The sequence below is a fragment of the Bison bison genome, unplaced genomic scaffold (genome assembly GCF_000754665.1).
Source record: "Bison bison bison isolate TAMUID 2011002044 unplaced genomic scaffold, Bison_UMD1.0 scf7180017864220, whole genome shotgun sequence".
Lineage (NCBI taxonomy): Eukaryota > Metazoa > Chordata > Mammalia > Artiodactyla > Bovidae > Bison > Bison bison.
Window position 1 is genome coordinate 1,061,172 of NW_011494792.1, and position 26,328 is coordinate 1,087,499.

Below are 26,328 nucleotides of genomic sequence, written 5' to 3' on the forward strand. Positions count from 1 at the left end.
ATAGTCCTAGACAGCTAACAAAAAAAAGCGAAAAGAAGAATTAAAAATTTGTTGAAAAACACATTCAACAATCTTTCTCAACTCGGCTGGACCATACCCAACCGATCTATTTATATATATTCCCCACCAAACATTCACCTACTGCAATCATAGCTCAAAACAGCCCGATAGAATGGGTATATCTACATACTAAGCAGTCGAAGAAAATCATATCATACATTGAGAAAACAGGACAGCTAATTGTATCAGGAAGGAGCCGTGTACAAACCTTAACTGGATTTGATCCATATGCAATACATGTCCCTTTGACAAAAAAGGAATTACAAATTGCCTTACAGTATAACATGACCATGCAAATAGCATTAAGTGACTTTCAGAACGTTATCTCATTCCATTTGCCGAAAGGAAAATTATGGGACTTCCTACAATTTACTAAATTTATAGTAACTAATATCATTGCCTCCCAGCCTATTTCAAATGCACCTACCTATTTCACTGATGGCAACTAGAAAGGCATAACTGGGAATGTTGGCCCTGATATCAAAGAGAAATTACCCAGTACCTATTCTTCAGTACAAAGAGTTGAATTGTATGCTTTATATGCTCTTTTGTCTCTTCAACCATCATCCTTCAATGTCTATACTGATTACAAATACCTTGCTTCCTTTTTCCCCCGATTTTGTTATTGCCTTTTTATACAACCTAGATGAAGAATTATATATTCTCTTTTCAAAGACTCAAGCCTTAATTCGATCACATACAGAACCTTTCTTCATTGCACATATATGTGCTCATTCAGGTTTACCTGGCCCCCTGGCAGCAGGGAGTGATGCTGTTGATAAGTTCATAGCTCCTATCTTTACATCTGCTATGGACAAACACACTAATCTTCATACCAATGCTAAAAGATTGCACTCTAAATACCATATTCCCCTCACTGAAGCGAGACATATCATTAAATCCTGTGACGTCTGAGCTCCTCTGCACTTACACACCACAGTTTCAGGAGTTAATCTTCGTGGGCAACAGCCTAACTCCCTTTGGCAATCTGACTTCACTCATTGCTCCTTGGGAAAGTTTTCTTTGCTTTTTGTCTCAGTTGATACATTTTCAGGTTTTATATAGGCAACGCCTGTCTCTTCAGAATCCAGCAAACATGCCATTCCGCACTTTTACTCACCATCCCTGTTATGGGAATACCTTCGGTCTTAAAAACAGATAATGGGCCTGCATTTACCTTTCACTCGTTTCGTTCATTTCTAATGGAATGCAATATAACACACATCAAAGGGATACCCTACAATCCCAGGGTCAAGCAGTTATTGAAAGAACCCATCGTACTCTTAAAATTCATTTGTTAAAACAGAAAGGGGGAATATGGAAGAGGAGATACACTTCTTATCCTATGAACCCTCAATTGTTATTATCTTTAACTCTTTATTCCTTAAATTTTTTAAATTTACTAAAAGATAGTTCTGATACTCATGTAGACAGACATTTTGCAGATGAAAACAGTAAGAAACTGTTAGAAGCCAACACACCAATATGGTAGAAGCAGTTTAATCAAGGTTGCCAGGAATCTTATGACTCCTAGGCAGAGGTTATGGTCTTGTCATTGCAGATGGAGAAGAAATCTGGGTTCCACTTTGCCATGTCCATTACCGAGAAGGACCTCAAGACCAGACTCCCCTGACAGATGATGCAGCGGACGTGAAGGGTCACATCAATGACCATAGAGAAGCTGAAGAGAAAACGTCAATGTCTGAACCCCTACCATAGGACCTGAGCAATGGCATGTGTGGAAGATTCCTGCTGCATTGGAGCACTTTGCCATTGTGTATTGGACTGCAAAAGCCTTAAAAACCTCAAAACTATACCTTTTATATGATAGTACAGGTTATATCCAATCTTGTGTGCACCTCCCGTACATGTTTATTGTAGGTAACTTCGATATAGATCTTTCTGCTAAGATTGTTAACTGTACAGCATGTGCCTTGTATACATGTTTAAACCATACTATTTCATGTCATTATGTCAACATTGCAATAGTCAAGCAAAGATCTGATTTGTGGCTTCCTGTTAACCTAACAGAACCATGGACCGACTCTGTATTTCTCTCAGTTTTGCTCAAATATGGCTTAAGGAGGTCAAGGTGCATAATAGGATGGATTATTGCTGGTATTCTTAGTCTAATATCTACTGTTACAGTAGGAACCCTATCTGGTATGGCACTACACAATTCTATACAGATGTCTCTACTCAAGACTCCGTGCCTCCTATGACGAAGTCCAACTAACAGCTGCTGTGCTTAAACTAAAAACAAAAGGAGGATATGTTGGGAGGCACAGTGCAAAATAGCCTTGAAGGAGAAGGTCCATGGGCCCTTCCGAAGGGCTGGAAGTACCCAGGCATTGTGTACTGATTGCTGAAGAACACTTCCTGCCTTTGGTTATGCTTGGCACCTAGATTTAACAATTAAACATTAAAGACGTTGCTTGAGAAAATGGGTCATGGATAAATACATGGGTCGTTAAGAATGCGCTGGTCCTTGAAGTCTCTTTTACTGATCATATCCTGGCCTTGTACGTGTTCTGCTGGCTGTATGCTCTAAACTCTTTGTTCCTTGCTCCTATAAAAAGGCTTGACTGCAGAAATAAACTTGTCAGTCCTTGCAGCGACTCTACAAGTGTTGTTCTTTCAGGTTCGCCGTTTCCAAGTCCCGGAGACATCTCCAACATATTCTGCTGTATTAAATCACAAAATACCAAAGAGTGAAAGTGATCTTGGGAAAGAAGAACAAAGTTTGAGACTAGGGTTGCTGATTTCAAATTGTATTAGAAAGCTATAGTAATCAAAACAGAATGATTTGCTTCTGGCATGAAAATAGACACATAGATTAACAGAACAGAACAACAAAGCTGGAAAGAAATGTACACCCATATATTGTCGGTTAGCTTATGAAAAAGGAGCCAAGAATATCCAGTGGGGAAAGGATAAGCTTGTCAAAAATGGCACTGGGAAAACTGGATAGTCCTATGAAAAAATGAAACTGTACCCGTCTTTTACTATGCACAAAAATCAACTAAAGAGGATTAAAAAGTTGAACATAAGACTTTAAGTGATTAAACCCCTAGAAGAAAACATTGTGTTAATCTTCTTGCCATCAGGCTTTGCAATGAGTTTTTTGGTTTCACAAGAAAAACAAAGGCAACAACTGCAAAAATAAACCAGTGGGACCACATCAAACTCCAAACAAAGGAACATCAGCCAAATCAAATGGCAATTTAGAGATTGACAGAAGATATTTCCAAATCATATATTTGATAAGGGCTTAACATCCAAAAATACATGAGACATACAACTCAAGGGCAAAAAACCACAAATAATTCAAAATTTTAATGGAGCATAAGCAAAGTAACAGTTTCATAAATCTGAAGATTAGACTGTACATGAGACTCAGCAAGGTTTTCCTTCTAGATCAACAAAAGCCTATGCCTTCCTGGCATTTCTTTCTTCATCTCCACTCACTTGTTTGACAATTACAGTTCACAGTGTACATTCTCCAATGAATAGCAATCACCTCACAGTGAGCTATAATGTGTACTAAGAACAGCCCCAGTTGGGGAGTGAGGGGTGAAAAAAAACCAACAAAATAATATTTGCATACTTACCAATGAAGCATATCAAAAGGAAGGTAATTTCCAGAGTTTACCACTCATGAAAATGTTTTCTACATTTTCATTTCAAAATTGAGCCACTTAGTAAGGAAAATGAGTAAAGATCTCAATAATATATAGATAGAAAATCAGTTTTAAATGGGAGCATTAATGGATTATAATTTGGAGGTAATTTATTACTACTGTTGTAACTGTAGTCCTTTTGGATCTCTACTGCATCCGTTAATAATTTACTATAAATATTAATACCAACACAGGGACACATACTACTAAAGTTATAGTGAATAGAGAAAGACATAGAATATATTAGGCAACAAGTCAAAGTATGGGAAGTCAGCAATGGTAGTAAAGTAAAGGGCAGTATTGCCTTGAGAGGAACGAAGGTTCTCAAAGTTTCTTGAAACACCAGAATAAGCCAGTTGTGAGGAATTAGCTTAATTTGTAAACCAGAAACTCTACCAGAAGAAATTTAAGTTCATAAAAATATGACGTTAAAACCCAAATTTTAGACAGAGAATAGGGTAAGGTAGGGTATATACACATTCAAAATTCTCCAGTGCTTAGTGCATCAGGCACTCAAGGACCACCCTCACTGAATTCTTTCTCTATTGCTCACCCTATAGGTACCAGCATACAGAAAGAGATAGCTCTACTCCACAGGCAGTGGAACCCTACTTTTATGGCCTCCTGGGTTTCCATAAGAAGCATTCCATGCATCAGATTTCCTCCATCCCATCCCATCAGGCTGACTCCCCAGGGTCAACAGGAGTCCTCACCCTGGGATCATTCCACAATCCCCATGGCTCCAGCTTCCAGCTCCCAGCTTCCGTGGACACCAGTGGACTTACAACCCTGTCCAAGGTATGAGAGGCTGCAGCATGGCTTGTCTATGTGGTTCTCTCTCTGTTCAGACTGTCACAGATTAGTGAGTTCACTTCCCAACAGCTTCAAATGCCTCCCCCGTCCCAGTGGATGGCCATGGACGCGGGTATCTCTCCCCCGTGCTTCAGCTCCCTCTCCCCCAGGTGCAAGCTGTTCCCCTTTGCTCTCCTCCTTCTTTCCCCTTCCTCCTTGTCCCTTCTTTCCTTTGTCCTACCAAGTTCTGTATGGATCCGGATGTTCCTTCTCAGTAGTCAGGGAGTCCTGCCAGGATTCACCTGGTCTTCTGTGGGAATGGCTGCGTCTTTAGACGTTCTTGATGCATTGGTGGAGAGAGGTGTACCCCACTTCCACCTACCCCTCCGTCATCTTGTCCACCCCCATTTATGCATGTATTGAAACGAGTTTCCCTTTCTGTTAAGTAACAATACTATCACCACACTTGTTTAATTTTTGCTTTTTGAGGAGAACAAAGGTAAGTTCCACTCTCTTCAGTTGAGTCAGTCATTCAGTGGTGTCCGACTCTTTGGGACACCATGGACTGAACTCCAGGCTTACCTGTCCATCTCCGACTCCCAGAGCTTACTCAAACTCATGTCCGTTGAGTCGGTAGGCCACTCGATGATGTCCACTCTCTCAGAGATTATTTATTTTGAGATTCTTTATAATTGAGATCATATGGTATTTGTCTTTCTCTGACTTAGCTTATTTAGGGTAATGCCCTCCAGTTTCATTCATGTTGCCACAAATGAAAGGATTTCTTTCTTTTTCTAATGGCTAAATAATATTTACTTATATATGTCACATCATATTGTTTTAATCCATTCACATGTTGAAAGATACTCAGGTTGTTCCTATACCAAGGCTACTGTGAATAATGCGGCAATGAACACGGGAGTACAGATCTCTCTTTGAGACAATGATTTCATTTCCTTTGACTATATATCCAGAAGTGGGATAATGCATCACATAACAGTTCTCTTCTAAATTTCTTGAGGAACCTCCGCAGTATGTTTCCATGGGAGTTGCTCCGGTATACATCCCTACCGACAGTGCATAAGCACTCATTTTTCTCCACATCCTCAATAACACTTGTCATTTTTTACATTTTTGGACTAGCCATTCAAATAAGTATGAGGTAATATCTCTCGTGCTTTTGATCTGCATTTCCTTTGATTATTAGTGATGCTGAGCATCTTGTCATATACCTCTTGATCATCTATATGTCTTATTTGTGGGAAAATGTCTATTCTTTAAAGATGTAGCCATTATGTTTACTATATTTCAGTATATGAAACTCAGTTGCCAACCTATATATCAACAACAAACTATCAGAAAGTGGAATAAAGAAAAAAAATCACCTTTACTATTGCATCAAAAAAAGATAAAACACTTAGAAATAAACTTAAGCAAGGTGTTGAAAGGTTTATAGAAAACCTTTAAGACTTTGATAAGACAAATTAAAAAGAGTTAAAGATATGTAAAGTTAGGTTTTCTATTCAATGTGTTTCTTGAGGTAGGATTTGTATTTCTATAAACTTCCCTCTTAGAACTGCTTTTGTTGCATCCTCTAGGTTTTAGATTATCCTGTTTTCATTGTTCTTTGTTTCTAGGAATGTTTTGATTTCCCTTATTTCTTCAGTAACCTGTTTATTATTTAGAAATGTGTTGCTTAATCTCCATGTGTTTGTGTTCTTTAAAGTTTTTTTTTTCTATAAATGATATCTAGTCTTATAGTGTTGTGGTCAGAGAAAATGGTTGATATAATTTCAATTTCCTTAATTTACTGAAGTTTGATTAGTGGCCCAAGATGAGGAAAATGTTCCATGTGCACTTGAGAAAAAAGTGTATTCTTCTGCATTTGGATGGAATGTGCTGAAGATATCAATTAGGTCTGTTTGATCCAATAGTTCCTTTTAGGCTTATATTTCCATACTAATTTTCTGTTCTGTTGATCTGTCCACTGGTATAGGTGTGGTGTTAACATGCCAACTATTTTTGTGTTATAATCAATTTCCCCTTTTGTGTCAGTTAGTGTTTATCTTATGTATTGAGGTGCTCTTATATTGGGTACATAAAAAGTTAAAATTGTTATGTCTTTTTCTTGGACTGATCCCTTGATCATTTGGTAGTGTCCTTCTTTATCTCTTATAATAGTTTTGATTTTAAGGTCTATTTTTTCTGATATGAGAATTGCCAATATGGTTTTCTTTTGATTTCCATTTGCATGGAATATCTTTTTCCATCCACTCACTTTCAGTCTGTATGTGTCTCTAGGACTGAAGTGCATCTCTTGTAGACAGCATATATATGGGTCTTGTTTTTGTATCCATTCAGCCAGTCTGTGTCTTTTGCTAAGAATGGGAGAAGATAATAGCAAATAAAACAACTGATAAAAGATTGCTTTCCAAAATACAAGCAGCTCAGATAACTCAAAAGTCATCAAAAGCAAAGGCAAGAACTGCAAAAATAAACCAGTGAGACCACATCAAACTCAAAACCTTCTGCATAGTAAAAGAAGCCATCAGTAAAATGAAGTGGAAACCTGTGGAATGAAAAAGAAATATTTGCAAATCACATATTTGGAAAGGGCTTTGTATCCAAGTATATATAAGAGACTCATGCAACTCAGGATGAAAAGAAATAAAAAAAAAAAAACAAAATTATTAAATTATCAAAGGAAAAGAAAGTGTTTTGAAAAATCTGACCAGTACACTGTAGATGACAGACACTGTAGGTTTTTCCTTCCACAACAAAATCCCGTGTCTTTCTGGCATTGCATCCTGTTTAGTGATTGCAGTTCACAGTATACACCCTTCACTCAATAGCAATCACCCTACACTGAGCTATATGTGCTAAGAATAGCCTTACTGACTATAAAAAACTAATAATTACATACTTAATCTTGAGACATCTAAAATCCAAGGTGATTTTCAGAATTTCCACTCCATTGTTTCTACATTCTATTTCAAAATTGAAACACCTAGTAAGGAAAAGTAGGGGACCTCAATAATACATGGATAGAAAGTCATTTAAAACTGGGAGCATTACTGGATTATAATTTGGGGGAATGTATTATTCCTAATACTGTTGTAATTTTATTCCCTTTAATTCTCTGCTATACTAGGTTGATATTTATTTAAAATAGTAATACAGCCACTAGGGAGAACAGGGTGGAGATTCCTTAAAAACTATAAATAGAACTGCCATATGTCCCAGCAATCCCACTGCTGGGCATACACACCGAGGGAACCAGAATTGAAAGAGACGTGTGTACCCCAATATTCATTGCAGCACTGTTTATAATAGCCAGGACATGGAAGCAACCTAGATGCCCATCAGCAGAATGGATAAGAAAACAGTGGTACATATACACAAGGCAATATTAACTCAGCCATTAAAAAGAATACATTTGAATCAGTTCTAATGAGGTAGATGAAACTGGAGCCTATTATACAGAGTTAAATAAGCCAGAAATACCAATACAGTATACTAATGCATATATATGGAATATAGAAAGATGGTAACGATAACCCTGTATGCGAGACAGCAAAAGAGACACAAATATATAGAACAGTCTTTTGGGCTCTGTGGGAGAGGGTGAGGGTGGGATGACTTGGGGGAATGGCATAGAAACATGTATATTATCACATGTGAAATGAATTTCCAGTCCAAGTTCGATGCATGATACAGGATGCTTGGGGCTGGTGCACTGGGATGACCCAGAGGGATGAGATGGGGAGGGAGGTGAGAGGGGTGTTCAGGATGGGGAACACATGTATACTCATGGTGGGTTCCTGTCAATGTATGGCAAAACAAATACAATATTGTAAAGGAATTAGCCTCCAATTAAAGTTAACAAAATAAAATAAAATAGTAATACCAACATAGAGATACATAGTACTCAAGTTACAGTAGATTGAGAAAGACAAAGCTTATGAGGAAGGAAGTGAAATCATAGAAAATTAGTAATGGTATCAAAACAAGGGACAGTATTGCCTAGAAAGAAAACAGAGTTCTCTAATTGTTTGGAGACAACACGAACAAGCCAGATGTAAGCCAACCAGCTTAAACTGTGTACCAGAAACCGCACCAGAAGGAAAGTAAAGTTCATAAAAATACGCTGATGCTAAATGCCAAAATCCAGACAGTAAGAGAATAGGGTAGGGTTTATGTAGATGCTGAAAACTACTCAGAAAGGTAGACATGGAAGCAAATACACTAATGAGCATCAGAAAGATCAAAGCACAAAAGGGTCTGAAAAAGAAATCATCAAGGGACTTGGTAGTCTGATCAAAAGAATAAGAGAATCAAATTAGAAAACCAAAATATAAAGACTTGTGCACGTGATAGACCCAGAGAAAGGAGAGAAAATTTTGACCTAGTGACCAGTGAACAGAAGCCTCCAGCATCAGGAACAAAAACCCTGGGCAGGACTCACGACTGTGTGCTTCTGGGAACAGCCTCAGTTTCAAAGTTTGGGCACTACACCACCTAAAAGCGAACGCAGACAAGGATTATAGCCTGCTATGGCACTGAAACAAGACGATAGTGTTTGTTAGTTTACATTTCTCATTCAACTATAAAGTTAATGAATCACTAACCAATGATAATTGACATCATCAGTTTCCAGTCAGATCCTCTTTAGTCATACAGTGGATATCTGAACCTGTTATATGATCCCCAGTAACAGTTTTAATCATTAAATTTATAGATGTTAATTGAAGGGTGTTGATTTACAATACTGTACTGCTTTCAGCCAAACATCAACATGAGTCAGCCATAGGAATACCTATGTCCCCTCGCTCTTGAACCTCCTTCCCACCATCCTTCCCGTCCCACCCCTCGAAGCTGTTACAGAAAAATATGGAAGGCTTCACAAATTTGTGTGTCATCCTTGGGCAGGGACCATGCTAATCTTCTCAGTATTATTCTAATTTTTTAATATATGTGCTACCAAAGCAAACACATGAATAACAATTTAACAGAAAAAAATCATATAGTCATCTACCAATAAATGATCAATTACATTAGGAATTAGGGTATTCTGCTATATTTACCACCTCTTATAAAATTGAATTTTATAAGGTCTAAAGTTCCAAGAAGGAATTAAGCATATATTTATGCATAGCACATGTATACATGCACAGAAATATATGCACACAAATATGTCTATGTTATATAAGCTATTATCCTTGCCTGTCACAATAAGCTCTTTAGTTGATGAGAGAGACAGTCCCAAATTTCTCCAATTTATATGTCTCCTTTTTGAGAACCACTTCTTTTATTTTCATCCCCTAATTTTAAATAACCATTTTATTCTTAGGTATACCATGCCCCTTTAAACTAACTAAGAGCAGAGAAAACCTAGTAAATGCTGATATCTTATCCTTAATTAAATTATCACTCTTCTGGTAAATTGGAAAAAGAATCATGTTCAGATCTCATTCAGGAGGATAAAATCTCTATTTTATCAGTTCTCATGTCCAAACTCAATTCTTGCTTACTTCAGTCTTAAATTCTGCTTACTTACAAAGGTCAGACAGGAAAAGTAATATTAAAATCACGCTTGCAAGTGTCTATTATTTTATGCTTCTGTTTGCCAAAGGTAGGGCCAGGAATAATTTCTGAAATATTACAATACATCATGAAAGCATGAAGGTCTAGTTCTACTGTTAAAGAGGAGATGTTTGGAGAGGGTTCAAAAACTAAGCCCCATGGGTTGTCAGGATGTACTCCTGACCAGACAGATAAATTTTGTCCCTAAAGAGTCAAAGTCAGGAAAGGGCAGGCCTTGTTCACAGAGCCGATGACGTTGTCTTGGGTGCTGACCAGGTAATATTCTTATATTACCATTTGGAGATTTATTTGCTATTTTCTTGAAGAAACAAATGTAACGAGAGGATTGAAGATGCATAAAAGTAGAAGAGCTGTCAAGGTGCCTAGAAGAAGGTCTAGCCAGGAGAACCAGGCCCCGACACTGATAATTGTCAAAGACTGTAGCAGTGAGTGTTTTATAGACAGAGCAGAAGAAGTGGATAAAAAACCAATGTTCTAGAGTCACTGCTGTTTTGTAGTCAAAGATAAAATATTTTTCTCTTTAAGCAGAGTCATCACAGCTCCTCATGTGGTCCCAGTTACACAGATGAAGACCGAGAGCCCACAGGCATGTGTGATGTGACATCAGGAAGTGAACAGATGTACTGGTGCCCAGTGACCTGCATCTGCTAATAATGGGACCTGGGGAAAATTACTTGCCCTCTCCAAGTCATTGCATCTTCATTAACACAACTTGATGATCATAGTGAAGATTAAGGCTATTTCACAGGGTTCCTGTGAAACACAAATTTTAAGACATTTTAAAACTTTTGGGAAAGTATCAAAGATATGCATGGGGTTACTAAGGTGAGTGAGCAGATCCAAGGTATAGTATCCTTATTCTCTTTGTATTCTCTCTGTACTCAATAGTGGTGATCAGTCAGTCACATGTTTACTCTTACCCCAGTGTGATGGTAAACCACACAGATCAACTGGACTTTTCTTGTCATTTCAGTGTCTAAAATGCAAGCATTAGTCGATGTAGAATAAACAAATTGCAAACTCCTAGAGGGCCTCGCTGCTCAGAGTCTGCTCAGAGTCTGCAGGGTGCCAGCAAGGTGAGGTTCTGGTAAGAACTCTTTCTTCCCAGGCTGGCTTCTCTGTGACTCCTCCCAAAGGGTGGGGCGTGGGGAAGAGAGATAGAATAAAAGACACAGAGACACAGAGACACAAAGAGAATTCTCTGGTGTTTTGCTTCATGAAGACACTAAACCAGTGTTCCACCCTAAGAGCTCATTTAACCTTAATGGGCTTCGCTGGTGGCTCAGATCGTAAAAAATCTGTCTGCAGTGTGAGAGACTTGGGTTCTACCCTGCACTCCAGTATTCTTGCCTGAGAAATCCCATGGACAGAGGAGTCTGGTGGGTTATAGACCATGGGATCCCAAAAAGTTGGAACCCTTTTCAAAACACAGTACTTTGGCAGTTAGGTCTCTAACACATGAACTTGAAGAATACACATTCAGTCCATAATACTACCTGACACAAAGCACTTTTAGGTGGGACTGGGGAAAAGGAAGCATGTTGATTTTTTTGGTCCTTCAGTGTCTCTCTGGGCTTTTTTCTCCAGGCTCAGAGTAAATAGCCAATAAATGAGAACTGCTCTGCAGTGAACTGGGTGGATGGAACATGTTAAACAAAGCTGAATCCCGGTCACAAAAGCGAATACTGGGAGTTTTTTAAAGCTACAAATTATTGTTTTAAGATTTGCAGTGAATAGGTTTCCAGCTACAATAGAAGGGGTGTTTACAATTGGAAACAATTATTCTCTTTCTGAGGAAGGTATTTGAAAGTTGTATGTTATTTCTTTCAGGTCAATCAAGGAGCACACAGTAGAGCAGACAGATAATAAAAGGCGGTGATAAAGTTTTCTATTAAATTCATGTAGTTCTTTTTACTTACTAGACCTTCTTACATCCTCCATTTTGACTGTCCATTTTTTTCCCAATTCTTCCAAGTAAACAAAAGATTAAGTGGTTAAATATAGGTGCATGCATGCATTCTAAGTCACTTCAGTTGTGTCCAACATTGGCAACCCTACTGATTGTAGCCCAGCAGGCTCCTCTGTCCATAGGATTGTCCAGGCAAGAATACTGGGGTAGGCTGCTGTCCCCTCTTGCAAGGGATGCTCCTCACCTTGGGATCAAACCTGAGTCTTGTTATATCTCCTGCATTGGCAAGAATATTCTTTCCCACTACCGTCCCCTGGGAAGCACCAAATATTGGTACGTATGTACTATATTTGGTTCAAATAGTAATAATAATAATAATAAAACAGAGAAGGGAAAAGACTGAATTTAGTAACGTTAGATGTAAAATCATTTTTATAGAGACAATGTATAGAAAAGTAAGAAAAGAATGACTTTCAAATTTTGTGATGCCCCTCACCCCCCGTTAAAAAAATATACGTCTATCAAACATGTTAGTGTTCTGGTAATGGGTTCATCTACTGAATGCCCAACAACCCTAACTAATTGCCTGATCACTAGTTGCCTGATCAAAACTGGGGTGTGTTTCTTACATATTCATGAATTTTGCAATCTTATATTTTACACATGGAAGTTCCCATTCATTTCCTGTTTTCATACAGAATAATAGCTGCAATCCTGTGTCTAATGCATTGGTTAAACTAAAGTTGTCTGCATGGACAGAAAGAAAGAAAAATATGCCCAGGGCAAACAGTACTATATCAATGCCACCAAGAGCTGCAACACCAATTTCTTCCATACTCCCGAGGAAAGAGATAGAGCCCACCAGATGAACGTAATTCTTTCACCTGGGTTTTTCACCGGATCAAATGAGACAGTATGTAGGTTACCAGACTTCAGATTATTAGAGGTTATGGTAACTGTACATGCAGAAAAAGGTGGAAGAACCGTAAGCAATTGAAGAATAACTATATTATGTAGCTGATGAAGCATGAGCGAAATCAAGGGATGACTAAAGATCTGTAGTAGCAACATAAATAGCAGATCTATAAATTGTCCATGCAGACAACTTTAGTTTAACCAATGCATTAGACACAGGATTGCAGCTATTATTCTGTATGAAAACAGGAAATGAATGGGAACTTCCATGTGTAAAATATAAGATTGCAAAATTCATGAATATGTAAGAAACACACCCCAGTTTTGAGTACTCCCTGTTACTAGTGACTCCTACTTGGGAATCCTATACTGCACCACCTGAGCCCTCGCATCTGCCTTTCAAAGCTCTCCTGATTCTGCTTCTACTTCTCTGACACCTCCTTCATTCGTCATTCTCAACGACTCCTCTGTCACCTTTTATTCTTAAGTTGTAAGTCTCCCCCACAATGGCCTATAAAACATTGCTTTGCTTCTCATGGCCGCAACAATTGCCTCTGTTCAGAGGACAACACAGTTTACATATCAAGCCTCAATCATTTATGGCAACTCCAAATTTTCACTGTTATAGTCTCTCCTTTCTGATTTCCTGCATTATCCTTCCTCCTAACATTATTTAAAGCATTTTCACATGCATCCCCCCTTAAAATACTAACTTCTCTCTCTACAACCTTCTTAATGATACCAGCATTCTTTTTCCCCGTTAAGCTCATTGGTAATGAGGGTGAACAAGTAAAGGAAAAAGGACAAAGAGGAAGAAGAGGAGGGATTTTCAATAAGCTTAAATTTAAAGTTTATTGAGAGTTACTACATGGCCTTACATTTTACTCAGCACATTATGTGCATTACTATATTTAATCCGATTCAGTTCTCTGTTCTTTACCAGTAAAACAGTTCATGGCTATAAAGAAATCAAGCATATTAACTAGAGATCTTCAGCTCCTGGGATTTTCATGCTCAATTCTGCTATTAGTAGTGAACTAGAGGGCAAAACTCTCCATTGTGAATCCCACTGATGCTGTTACTAAAAACAATGCTGTATCATTTTCTGCCCAGAGACACGTCAATAAAACAAACTCTTCTGACGTCAGCAGGGGGCTGGTGTGGGATCAGCTGAGGAGAGAAGCCTGTTTAGGAATGTCATGTCTTCTTCCTTGTCTCTTTGTTTTAATATCATGAAACAAATTATCAATCAAAAATCAATACGAATGACTCATCTGATTAATTAATACGAATGAATCACTGGGTGACAATGATGTGGGCACAGGTGGAATCCCTCTTTCCTGGATCAGGCACTGCAGCACATATTGACTTGCAGAAATACTTAGATTCTCTCACGCAAATATACAAACATAAAAGAACTCAACTGAGTGGTGGTAGAATTTCGGAGGAAAAAAGAAAATTCTTCATGTTATAAATTAGAACACATCAGAAGAATCAGTTCCTAAAATAACCTAGATTTTTAAAAAATTCTGCCAAGTGTGAATAGCTTACATTTTATCCTTTTGCAACTTTTACTACCTTCAAAAATCTCTGCATGCACATAGGAATAACCAAAAGTTTTTTAGGTCAGCTGCTCTGAGCAAAGATTACATGTTACCAAAACCACTGAATTATGATTTTTTTAATGAGACCGTTTCTTCTGGTTGCTTAGAATAAAGACCTTATTAAGTGGACTCTCGTGTTACTGTACTCCTGGAATAAACCTCTGTATCATCTAGTCACGAAGCTTTGGAGTATAAAAATGTTTCAGAGGCTTTCCTATCAAGTGCTATGGAGAATAAGAACATGTCAGAGAAACTTCAAGCATTCATAGAGAGTCAATTCAGGAAGGTGAGCATCCTGCAGAGGGCTTTCATTCTTTGCTCATGAATGAAAGAGGTGACCACTGTAATGCGTAAGGAGTTTGTAAGTATCTCGTTTTGTAAAAAAAGATTCATGACTTCTATATGCTAGACGGCTACTACATAAAGCAGGAGCCTAGACATTCATAGTGATAGATTCTACTGTAAAGGAGTCAGAATTTCACTGCAACTTTTGACACATGCAGCCTTCCCTGCATTGCACACAATTCCACCAAAAGCTTGCCTTTTCCTGGGCACTGGTGGTTGAAATGTTTTCAAGAGTAATAGTACTAGAGAACAGACTTTCCAAGATCAGCATTTTTCTTCCAAGTATCCCAGGACATCTGCTATTGAAGTTCCACTTGTCTTCTTTCTCTGTTCTCCTCAAATCAACAGATGAGAGTGGGAAGGAAGAAAAGAGAAAGTTAAAACTAAACTTGAGTTGCGTTTCTAGTTTTTAGATTTCTAATAGTTTTCTCATAGGCTGGCTGCAAAATCCATATCTAGAGAGTTTTATATTCATATGTCTTCCCCAAATCTTTATTTGATAATTAGAAGAAAAAAAGATAAGCAAATACTAATAAAACACATAAGAAGTCACTATCATTTGGGTATTTAGATTATCGTTCCAGTCTTACAGACGATGCACAAGGCTCGCATTACCTGGTCAGGACTCCCATCCCTGACGTCCAGTGATGAAGATAGGCGTCTTTCTGAATTTTATAACCTGTTCCACTGCCTGAGCAGGGATTCACGTAAAGTTGACATGTACATCAAGATCCTGACGTGCCGAATCCGCAAAACTTGCTAAATCCACATCCATCCCATCCAGCTCTGAGATGGTCATAATAAGCCCCCATAGCGGGCTACTTGATATTTACAGCTTTTTAATGCATGCTCTGTAATGGGTCTCCTCTTAAAAAAATAAACACAGATGCTTTAGAGATGTCAAATCTAAGAGGGCAATTTGTTAACATTGCTTATCTTCAGTTAAGAGTAAATCAAAAGAAAATCCACCCCTACAATTGAGAGAATGAAGCTCCTATTAAAATTAGTCACAAATAGCAGAAGCTGGCATTACAACGAAGACCATTAAGAGATTATGTAAGAATCACAGCCAATTACTCTGGGTCAAGTTATTAGAATCAAAGAATTAGACAACTGTTCATGGTTCTGGTCATGCTACCAAGAAGGCTGAATCTCAGGATTCTTTATGAAACCCAGCCACAAACTGTCAGCCAACTATCACAGTGTTACACCAGACAAGATAAGTGCTTTGCACTTTTGTGTAAATAGCATGAGGTTTACTGAAATGTGTAAAGATTGTTAGGATGCTGTCTTAGTCTTTCTGGGATGTTATAACAAAATATCACAGGCTTAAAAACAATGGAAATGGATTTCCACAGCGGGGTCATGCAGGGTTCTTTCTGGTCACAAACTTCTTACTGTATCCTCACATGGGGGGAAGGCTCGGAAGCTCTGTGTGTCTCTTATACATAAATACACTCATCTCATTGAAGAGGCTTCATCCTTACAACTCCATCACCTCACAGAGGCCCCACCTATGGATGTCATAACCACGGGAATCAGGATTTTATCATATGAAATTTCCTGGGACACAAAGGCTGAGACTATAGCAGATACAAAGGTGAACCGGCTCATCCTCCTGCAGTGGCTGTCGTCACCCACACTCCACTGCATCCTCATTTCCTGCATCACCTTGTAGCCATTCCATACACTCTATCACTCTGGGTTTCACAAGTCCAGGTCAGTCAAGTGTCAGCTCCATCTCATATTCAGCCTATTCAGTGTCTCCCTCTCCCCTGCTGAGGCCCAGGGGACCTACCAGGAAGTGCAGATGTATCCATTTCTGCAACGTTCCTTCTCTCTCCCTCTCTGGATCTTCATTCCTTGGGCCATGTTGAAACAGGGAAGATGGTAATGAGATGGGAAAGTTCTGACATCACTGACGTACAAGGTGCCCTTGTAGCCTTCTCTTGGTCCAGATGAACTGATCTTAAATTCCCCCTGACTGACAAGTGTTTCTCTTGAGGGGTATCCTGGTGATTTTCCAGGACATTCACAAGTTGGGGATCCCCAAATTCTTAGTTTCCTTTTTAATCAGGGGAAATGTTCTGCAACCACAGCTCCCCACCTGCAGTATTCTCCATAGCCTCCCTGTTTCCCTCACTCTGCAAGCACCATCTGCAGAAAATTAAGCAGCCCACAGTGAATTGCCTACTAAGTGACCTACAGGAACCCCATGTCTTATAAACACTCTGAACAATTGAAGGGCAGATATACTTGTGTGCATCTGTGCCCCGCCTGAGGCCTCTGGACAATTGTCCAACTGGTCACGTAGACACTGAGTAGATCAGAATGCTGGATTCAAAAACACATTTATCTGAAAAGTGAGATAACATTCTGTCTTCCTTTTAGAGTAACTATCCTTGCCATTAATTATTTGGCCTTACAAACATGCCCTAGTAGGTACCTGAATTATAAAATTCTCCAAATAGACTGAGTCTCTATGGAGACTGGAGCAATGTGACTGGATTAGGGATGCTCAGCTTGTTCAACAGCCTCCAAAAAAACTGGGATGAGGCCAGTCACTTGACTGTCTCTCCTAAGAAGTCAGTGACCTAGAAGTCAGTCACTAGGAAGATGGTGGCTCTTCCTAAGAAGAGGCTGGTTTTGCAGCATCTTTAGGGCTTTAGCAGTAATTCGTGGTAAAGAAAATGGGAAATAAAAGGTAGAAGGGAAAGGGGGATGAATAAGAGAGAAGCAGAGAAAGACAGAAGGAAGGAAAAGCAGCAAAGGGAAAGTGAGTCTAGGACTTGGGTAGTGAAGCATGAAATGCTGTTAGAACACTTTATTTTTAAGGACTCAAATGTATATATATTTTTTAATATCCTAAAAGCGAATGTCTCATGTTCCCTTTCCATGAAAAAACCTTGTAAGCACTTTCTAAGTCATTTACTGCCCTAAACATCTAATTCTATTTTGTTACTTGCTTAACTTTCTTTTGTTCAGTGTCTCGATATTTCCAGCAGAGAGGATGGTATTTATTAGTGGGAAAATTTGGCAGTAAGGGGGACAATGCCATTGGAGGAAATACACACACACACCAATAGACCACACACATCCTCATGTTTTTGTCTCTTATAAAATTTATTTCAAGCATAAATTTAGGACTTTAGATCAACAACAGACATGGTGACATTCAGAGCACACTCCTTGCTTGACTGTGACATATAAAGTGAATACTATAGATTTCAGAAAATATTGAACAGAACCATAGATATACTATAGAGTCAGTCAGGAATAGCCAAAGCAGGGATATTTGGACAGGATTTAACAACCACTCCCTTGCCATCCAGAAAGCTTTGATTTTCCCCTCTTTTACAGATTTCCATGTAAGATTACATTTGAAGAAATGGCCCTATTATGTCAAGAACAGTAGCAGTGGTTCCCGAAAGGAAACAAACAAATTAAGAACCTTTGAAGTTCACTGACTTTATAGATTAGTAAATCACATGTCATGGATAGAATGAGGACTTAAACTGAGGTTTAAAAAAATCTCTCTTTTCCCAAAGCAGGTCCGCAAGTTGTGGAGAAGGAGAGGGTGATATAAACACACAAATTGCTATATTGCATGGTAGCGTGAAGAAGAATAAGATGTGATGCCACCACGGGGTACAGTAGATTGAAGTAAAGCTAGGATCCATCTGAGTGTGTCATACCATGACACAAATGGGATAGCTTTATGATGGAGTTTTGAAAAGTTGATGGGATATTGATGTGCAAAAATAGGAAAACAGTATATCTGTCAATTCATTTAGGATCATCTTATGAAGTAAGGATCTCTGACATCCTACATCAAGGCAACTGAGATATTAATATGTATAGCATTATAAGGTATCATTGAATAATCAAGTCTGACAAAAACACAAGAATTGATAATTTTATACCATTCATGTTGTATCTCTCATGGTTATGCTCCCATGATATACTGCATATATTATTGTAGGGTTAGAATGGGGAAATACTTGTATGGATTTTTATGCATTAGGGAGAATCATATATTGCAAAATGGAGAGTTTGTCTTTATTCTACAATGCAACAGGAAACCAAGAACATTCAGTCCAAGAGAGCACTATGTCCAGAATTAGATAAGAGAAACTTTAATGTGGATTGAGGAGTGGTGGCTGTGGGGCTGGTAGAGAAAAAGAAAAAGACCAGCAAGAGCTGGGAATATTATGACACTAAAAATCAAAGAGGGCTCTGCCAAGTAAAAAGACACAAAGCATGTGAGAGATACAGGAAATGAAATAGACCTTGACCACATGCAAGGAATGAGGCAGACAGAAGAGCCAAAAAAGGCATCCAGCAACATGGGACTAGTTGAGTCAATAAATGACTGAAAAGTCAGAGAAAAGGGGGGAGATAAATTAAGGTTTTATCCAAAAGCACCTGAGCTCTATTTTCCTGTATTTCATCAACTTAGAACCAGAAATCACCAAAAAATGTTAAGGTTCTGCAGCAAATGAAAGAAATAAGTACTCTAAGGTGCCTCTGCTAGACCCTATGGAATACCAGAACCAAAGCAGGACTATCCAGTGATAACAAGCAGTAAGTCACTAGTCACTCTTAGCAATTAATAAGACATATATTGTAAAGCATAGAGGATGAATGGAAATCAAATGGAAACAACCCATACCTTTACAGACCCAGCCTGCTGCTGCTCCTGCTAAGTCACTTCAGTCGTGTCCAACTCTGTGTGATCCCATAGACGGCAGCTCACCAGGCTCTCCATCCCTGGGATTCTCCAGGCAAGAACACTGGAGTGGGGTGCCATTTCCTTCTCCAATGCATAAAAGTGAAAAGTGAAAGTGAAATCGTGCAGTCATGTCCGACCCTCAGTGACCCCATGTATTGCAGCCTTCCAGGGTCCTCCGTCCATGGGATTTTCCAGGCAAGAGTACTGGAGTGGGTGCCATTGCCTTCTCAGAGAGCCAGCCTAAACAGAACCTGAAACCTAAACCTAATAGAAGTAATGGTCTCCTTAATCATGTGCCCACTCTCTCCAAGAGTTTCTCATTCCTTTTGCCTGAATCCTCCCTTGTTTATTAACCCTTCATTGCCTTACTCTCAGCTGACGGTCAGCTAATCCCTAATCAAATAAATAATTAAACAGTGTTTACTCCTGAGACATATTTGTATTGATGGACTCTTTTAATCCCTTGAAAGTAAAACGCTAATCCTGGAAGGACTCCTTCCCAGCCTCTTTCCAAAATGCCCAGTGGGCAGCAATTGCGAGTCTAGCTACTTGGACGTCTACTGCCATAATTATAACCTCTTTGGATAATGAAGACAGGAGACAGATGAAGCACCGAAAGATGTCGAGAAAGAAATGCATGGGCAATTGGAAAAGACACCATAAGCCTTAAACACTGATCTGTGCCTGCACACCATACCATGTGTGATGGGAGCCAGGTGGGCCTAATCAGGGGTGGATTTTTCAAGAAAGCTCTATATGAGTTGGCACTGAGAAGTTTGATTCTACTCAACTGTTTCAACATGATTCTTTGATTCTAAGACTTAGCTCCACTTGTCTCATTTAACTGCACTAAGTCAAAAAGTGAATATACTTATTGCCTATTTGAACACTGCTAAGAGATCATAAAGTTTTCATCACAAGGAGAAAATTGTAACTATTTCTAATGAGGGATGTTCACCAGACTTATTGCGGTGATCATTTTGCAATATATATCAAATAATTATGTTGTACACCTGAAACCAAAATAACATTATATGTCAATATTATCTATGTATATTGATACCTGAAACTGAAATAGCATATTTGTCAATGTGACTTATGTAATGATTTCTATAATATAATGATCATATAATCATTATGTTATGGACATAACACATATGCATACCTTCAATTTACTTCAGTCACTCAGTCATATCCAACTGTTTGAGACCCCACGGACTGTAGCACATCAGGCTCCCCTGTCCTCCACTGTCTCCTGGAGCTTGCTCAAACTCATGCCCATCGAGTCAGTGATGCCATCCAACCATCTCATCCTCTGCCATCACCTTCTCTTCCTGCCATCAATCTTGCCCAGTACCAGGGTCTTTTCTGATGAGTCAATTCTTTGCATCAGGTGGCCAAAGTATTGGAGCTTCAGCTTCAGTATCAGTCCTTTCAATGAATATTCAAGGCTGATTTCCTTTAGTATGGACCGGTTTGATCTCCCTGCAGTCCTAGGGACTCCTAAGAGTCTTCTCCAACACTGAGTTCAAAAGCATCAATTCCTTGGTGCTCAGTTTCCTTATGGTCCAGCTCTCACATCCATACTGACTACTGGGAAAACCATAGCTTTGACTAGATGGAATTGTATTTATATATATAAACATATATGTACACACATCTGTGTAAGGAAAAGGTTTTGAAAAGGAATATAATTATATTTTGGATAACGAAAACAAATAAACTAGTATGATTTTTTATTTTCAAATGTGCATTTTGGCTATCATGTTTGGTTTAAAACCTCTTTAAATGTAGTTTATGTTTATGCTGATAATAGATACAGAAACATGTCTTAACCTTGTAAGATTAACTGTAGAACAGCTTATTTACAATAGCTAATTAAAATCACAAATTTTGAAACCTATACGCCTGGCCAGTACTCTGCTATTGGTCATTTAACCAATTTATTATTGACTTAATTCCTCCTTGACTCAGAAACTCTTATAGGTGCTTTGTTTACATCAATACACAAAGCTGGTAGACACTTAACCTCATGGAACTGATATTCTAGCTGGGGGAAGACAGATAATCTGCAATAAACATGAATCCAAGTACATTATATTGTATGTTAACAGGTGATCTGTACTCTGGGAAAAGAAATAATAAAGCAGAGGATGGGGTTTAGGGAATAAAGGTGAAGAAAGGGAGGTGATTTAGAGAAAAACAACTTAGAATAAACTGAGGGGAGCAAACATGCTTTCTTGCATTCAAGATTCAGGTTTTCCCCTGTCCAGGCAGGTCTCATGGTCTTCTACCCAACTTCAAAAAATGTTTCCGTCTTTGAGACTCTATGCAAACTCATGCAAATATGCATGTTTTGAACATTCTGCCTCTCTTCAGTTGAACTGGTTTCATAAAAAATTGTTGGTAAACTCCTCCAAATTAAGTAACATTTTATGCAGCAAATTTTGATAATTTTCTGATTCCTGAGGAACTAATCTCCAAAGTATTTCCATTTTTCAACACACTGTCAGTGATGTAATTATATTATGTAAAAGTATTATACATGCGTTGGTATTCTAATATATTATGACATTTAAAAAATATACACAAAATATAAACTAAATGACACTGAGATACATAGATATAGAAATGGAAATAGTAATATTTTCTTCCCCAGGGGATGAGGACACTCATTTTTATGGCCACTGGACTAATGGATTATGAATGTACACACATAATTTTAACAGTTATTTATCATGATAAAGTAATTTCTTTTACATATAGTTTCAATCAAAGTGCTCAGAATACCACAAGGGGCCAGGAATATAATTAAATATGAATAACTCTCTTCATATGCATATATAAAATTTTGTGAGCTCAATTAAGTAATCATCTTTAGTTCTTTTGTTAAGCCATCAATTCATCTACTGGTAAATTATCGAAACTCTACAATAGATATCTCATTTTCAGGGTTTAATCTCAAGTCATAATAAAAGCGGAGCAATGGCCTAGAAGAATGAATAAAATGTCATATGGACATCATCATATATATGCAATTGTAAAGAAAATTAATGAAAAAATACAGACTTACAGTTTGCTCAAACAGAAAGTGTACTCACTCAGAGCTGAATATACATATCACCTAGAAAAAATACATTCTCAGCTTCTGATGACTTCTAAAGAAAGGGACCCCACGAATTTCATCTCCAGCCTACTGAGGACTCCTTTCCACTTTCCTCCTCAACTTCCCTCCATGAAATCTCTTCCCTAGGTTATAAAACACACCTTGGGCTTCTGGTTCAGACAAGATGACATTGATCTCTTTGTGCCCACTCCTCTGTCTGTTCTTGAAAAAAGAAGAGACCACTAAAGGAGACCTTGTATAGTTGGCAAGAAGAAGGTGAACTAGATTAGGGCCTGAAGAATGGAAGAGCAACACAGCAGCACCTAAGAGAAGACAAGCCAGGCCCAGCATTCCTACCTCCAATCTAGCCTCAGAAGGCAGCCTGAGTAGGGCTGTTCCTCCCAAGGAATAAATGTGAAGTAACACCAGGTGGTGCTTTAGTTGTTAAGCTGTGCCTGACTCTGTGTGACCCATGGAATAGAGGCCACCAGGTTCCTCTGTCCACGGAATTCTCCAGGCAAGAATACGGATTTCCATGTCTTCCTCCAGGGGATCTTCCCAACCCAGGCATTGAATCCAGGTCTTCACAAGGCAAGTGGATTCCTTACTGTCTGAGCCACCTGGAAAGCCCAAGAAACTCAATAATGGCATGGATATTTGGAAAATAAAAGGATAAAAGCATATGTTAATATTAGATAAAGTAGAGTTGAGAGCAAAGAAAATTTCCAAAGACAAAGGAATATAAGGACATTACATAAAGAATAAAGGGTTGAACCCCTGGGTCAGGAAGATCTCCTGGAGGAGGGCATGGCAACCCACCTTAACATTCTTCCCTGGAGAATCTCCATGGATAGAGGAGCCTGACGGGCTATATAGTCCATGGGGTCACAAAGAGTTGGACATGACTGAGGTCAGTTACCACACATGTAAGAGAGTAAAACTTAAAAGTCCTCACCAAAAAGATCTTGAAAGGAGATATGTGAGGTGATATGAATAGATATGTTAATTAAATAAATGAGGGAATCCATTAGTAATGTATGCCTATTTAAATTTTCATGTATTATTTAAATACTTGCCATTTTATCTGGAAAATATATTTTTAAAGTAATTAGCCTCCAATTAAAATAAATAAATTTAAATTTAATAAACAAAGAAAAAAAAACTGATAAAAGAAAAATAGCATTATTTTCAATGCTTTTTATATAATTTATTTCAGATATTACACTTGGTATGTAAAGGGTTTTTTTTTTTTTTTCCCCAGATAATAATCAGTGGGATTCATTGGATATTCAGAAAAGTAAGAAACCTTGGACATTATCTAGGCAATCCTCCCATATTAAGAATATATAAGTAAATCCAAAAATGATTATGTCACTTATCAAAACTTATGAAACTCGACGCAAAAGTAGCAATAGAAACCAGGTTTCCTAGGTTTAAGTGAATCTTTACGGAATTACCCCGCATGGAAATATCTCCTATGCTCTGCCAAACTTGATTCTTGTCTCTTTCACAGAACTGATCATATTCCACCTTGTATTCATTGTCCAGTTAGCATAAGTTTTACCAAGCAAATTAAATTCCTTGAAGGCTCAATCCTGGCATGTCGGTTCTTCTCACTCTATATTCTTACATACGGCTAAAGCTCTTTATAAACGCCTTCTTCTCCCTGGAACACCCTCTCTCTCTTATATGATTACCTCCTCGACATCTTTCAGATCTCAGTAAAAACCAGTTCCTCCAAACAGCGTTTCCTGACTCTGACACAGCTCAGGTCTCCTTGTTATGTGGACATAGGACATTCTGTGCTTTTCCCTCTCGGCACGTGTCCCAGTTGTGGTGCAACATTTAACTTTGAAATTCACCTCATTTCTGTTTTTCTGTTAAAATATAATTCCTAATTCATAAAGTCCACATGTGTGCTCTTCACTGCTGTCCATTCTTTGCATCCAGCAGGCCTTTGTTATTGCTCAATGAAACACTTTTTTTGTATGCAGCATAAAATTTCAATGAATTTTTGATGCTGCTCTCACAGCATACAGTGAACTAGGGCTTTCACAAGAGCCCTAATCCCATTCATGTGGGCTCTGCCTTCATGTGGGTTCTGAACTCATGACCTAATTATTTTCCAATGGTCCCACCATCTAAAATCATCACTTTGGGGATTAGGGTTTCAACATATGAATCTTGGGAGAACACAAGCATTAGTCCATGGCACCCAACCAGGAGACTGACTTGTCTAAGGTAATCCAAAGCCTCATCCATACTGAATGCTCTGTGGTGCTGATACGAAGGCAAGGACTAAGGAATTATAGATTTCTCCTAGTATATACCCAGGGGATTGCAGAGTTTTGAAAGATACAGATATAAAACTGCCCAGATAAAAAATTGTTATATTTAGGGGAAAATTGTCTATTCTGGAAAAAATAGCATGCATTTTGTATACTGTATTTGAATATATAAAACTCAGTTACCTATCCACACAGCAAAACACATTACAGAAATACAAATAATCACATTTACCTTTGCATTAAAAAATAAAATACTTAAATAAATTAAAGCAAGGTGTTGAAAGATCTATGCATGGAAACATTCAAGACACTCATGTAGGAAATGTTTAAAACAGACAAAACGAGCATATTTCATATTTATTGACTGGAAGAATTAATATTGTTAATACATCCATTCTACCCACGGTTATCTACATATTCTCTGTAGTCTGTTTCAACTTACCAAGGCATTTTTCCCAAAACAGAAAAAAAAATTCTACAACTTGTATAAAACTGTTGCTGTTCTTCAGTTACCAGGTCATGTCTGACTGTTACTGACGCCATAGACTGCAGCACGCCAGACATCCCTGTCCCTTACCATCTCCTAGAATTTGCCCAAGTCCATGCCCTTTGAATTGGTGATGCTATTCAACCAATTCTTATCCTCTGTCAGCCTCTTTTTCTTCTGCCTTCAATCTTCCCCAGCATTAGGGTCTTATCCAGTGAGTCAGCTATTCACATTAGGTGGCCAATGTATTGGAGCTTCAGCTTCAGCATCAGTCCTTCTGAAGAGTATATGGGGTTGATTTCCTTTAAGGTTGACTGGCTTTGAACTCCTTGGTGCCCCAGGGACTCTCAAGAGTCTTCTACACCAGCACAGTTCGAAAACATCAGTTCTTCAGCACTCTGTCTTCTTTATTGTCTGTCCAGCTCTTACATGTGTACATGACTAATGGAAAGAGCATAGCCTTGACTATACAGACCTCTGTCGGCTAAGTGATGTTTTTGCTTTTAACACACTGTCTAGGTTTGTCAGAGCTTTCCTGCCAAGAAGCAATCGTCTTCTAATTTCGTGGCTTCAGTCACCATCCACAGTGATTTTAGAGCCCAGAAAGAGGAAATCTGTCACTGCTTCCACCTTTTCCCCTTCTATTTGCCATGTAAGTGATGGGACCAGATGCCATGATCTTAGCTTTTTTGATTTTGAGTTTTTTTTTTTTTTTTTTTTTTTTTTTTTTTTTTTTTTTTTTTTTTTTTTTTTTTTTTTTTTTTTTTTTTTTTCCTCTAATTTTATTTTATTTTTAAACTTTACAT

General features: G+C 38.3%; 1 protein-coding gene across 1 annotated transcript in view; it reads left to right on the plus strand.

Annotated features, from left to right (window-relative positions):
* LOC104992636 overlaps window positions 1-15,672 on the plus strand; it is a 19,172-nt gene extending 3,500 nt beyond the window's left edge. The window contains 9 exon segments of the mRNA XM_010845580.1: window positions 1,470-1,514; window positions 1,622-1,760; window positions 4,301-4,538; window positions 10,326-10,391; window positions 10,665-10,756; window positions 12,805-12,916; window positions 14,672-14,747; window positions 14,750-14,850; window positions 15,481-15,672. Of these exon segments, the coding sequence (XP_010843882.1) occupies window positions 1,470-1,514; window positions 1,622-1,760; window positions 4,301-4,538; window positions 10,326-10,391; window positions 10,665-10,756; window positions 12,805-12,916; window positions 14,672-14,747; window positions 14,750-14,850; window positions 15,481-15,672 (1,061 nt within the window).
* Window positions 15,673-26,328: the final 10,656 nt, after the last annotated feature.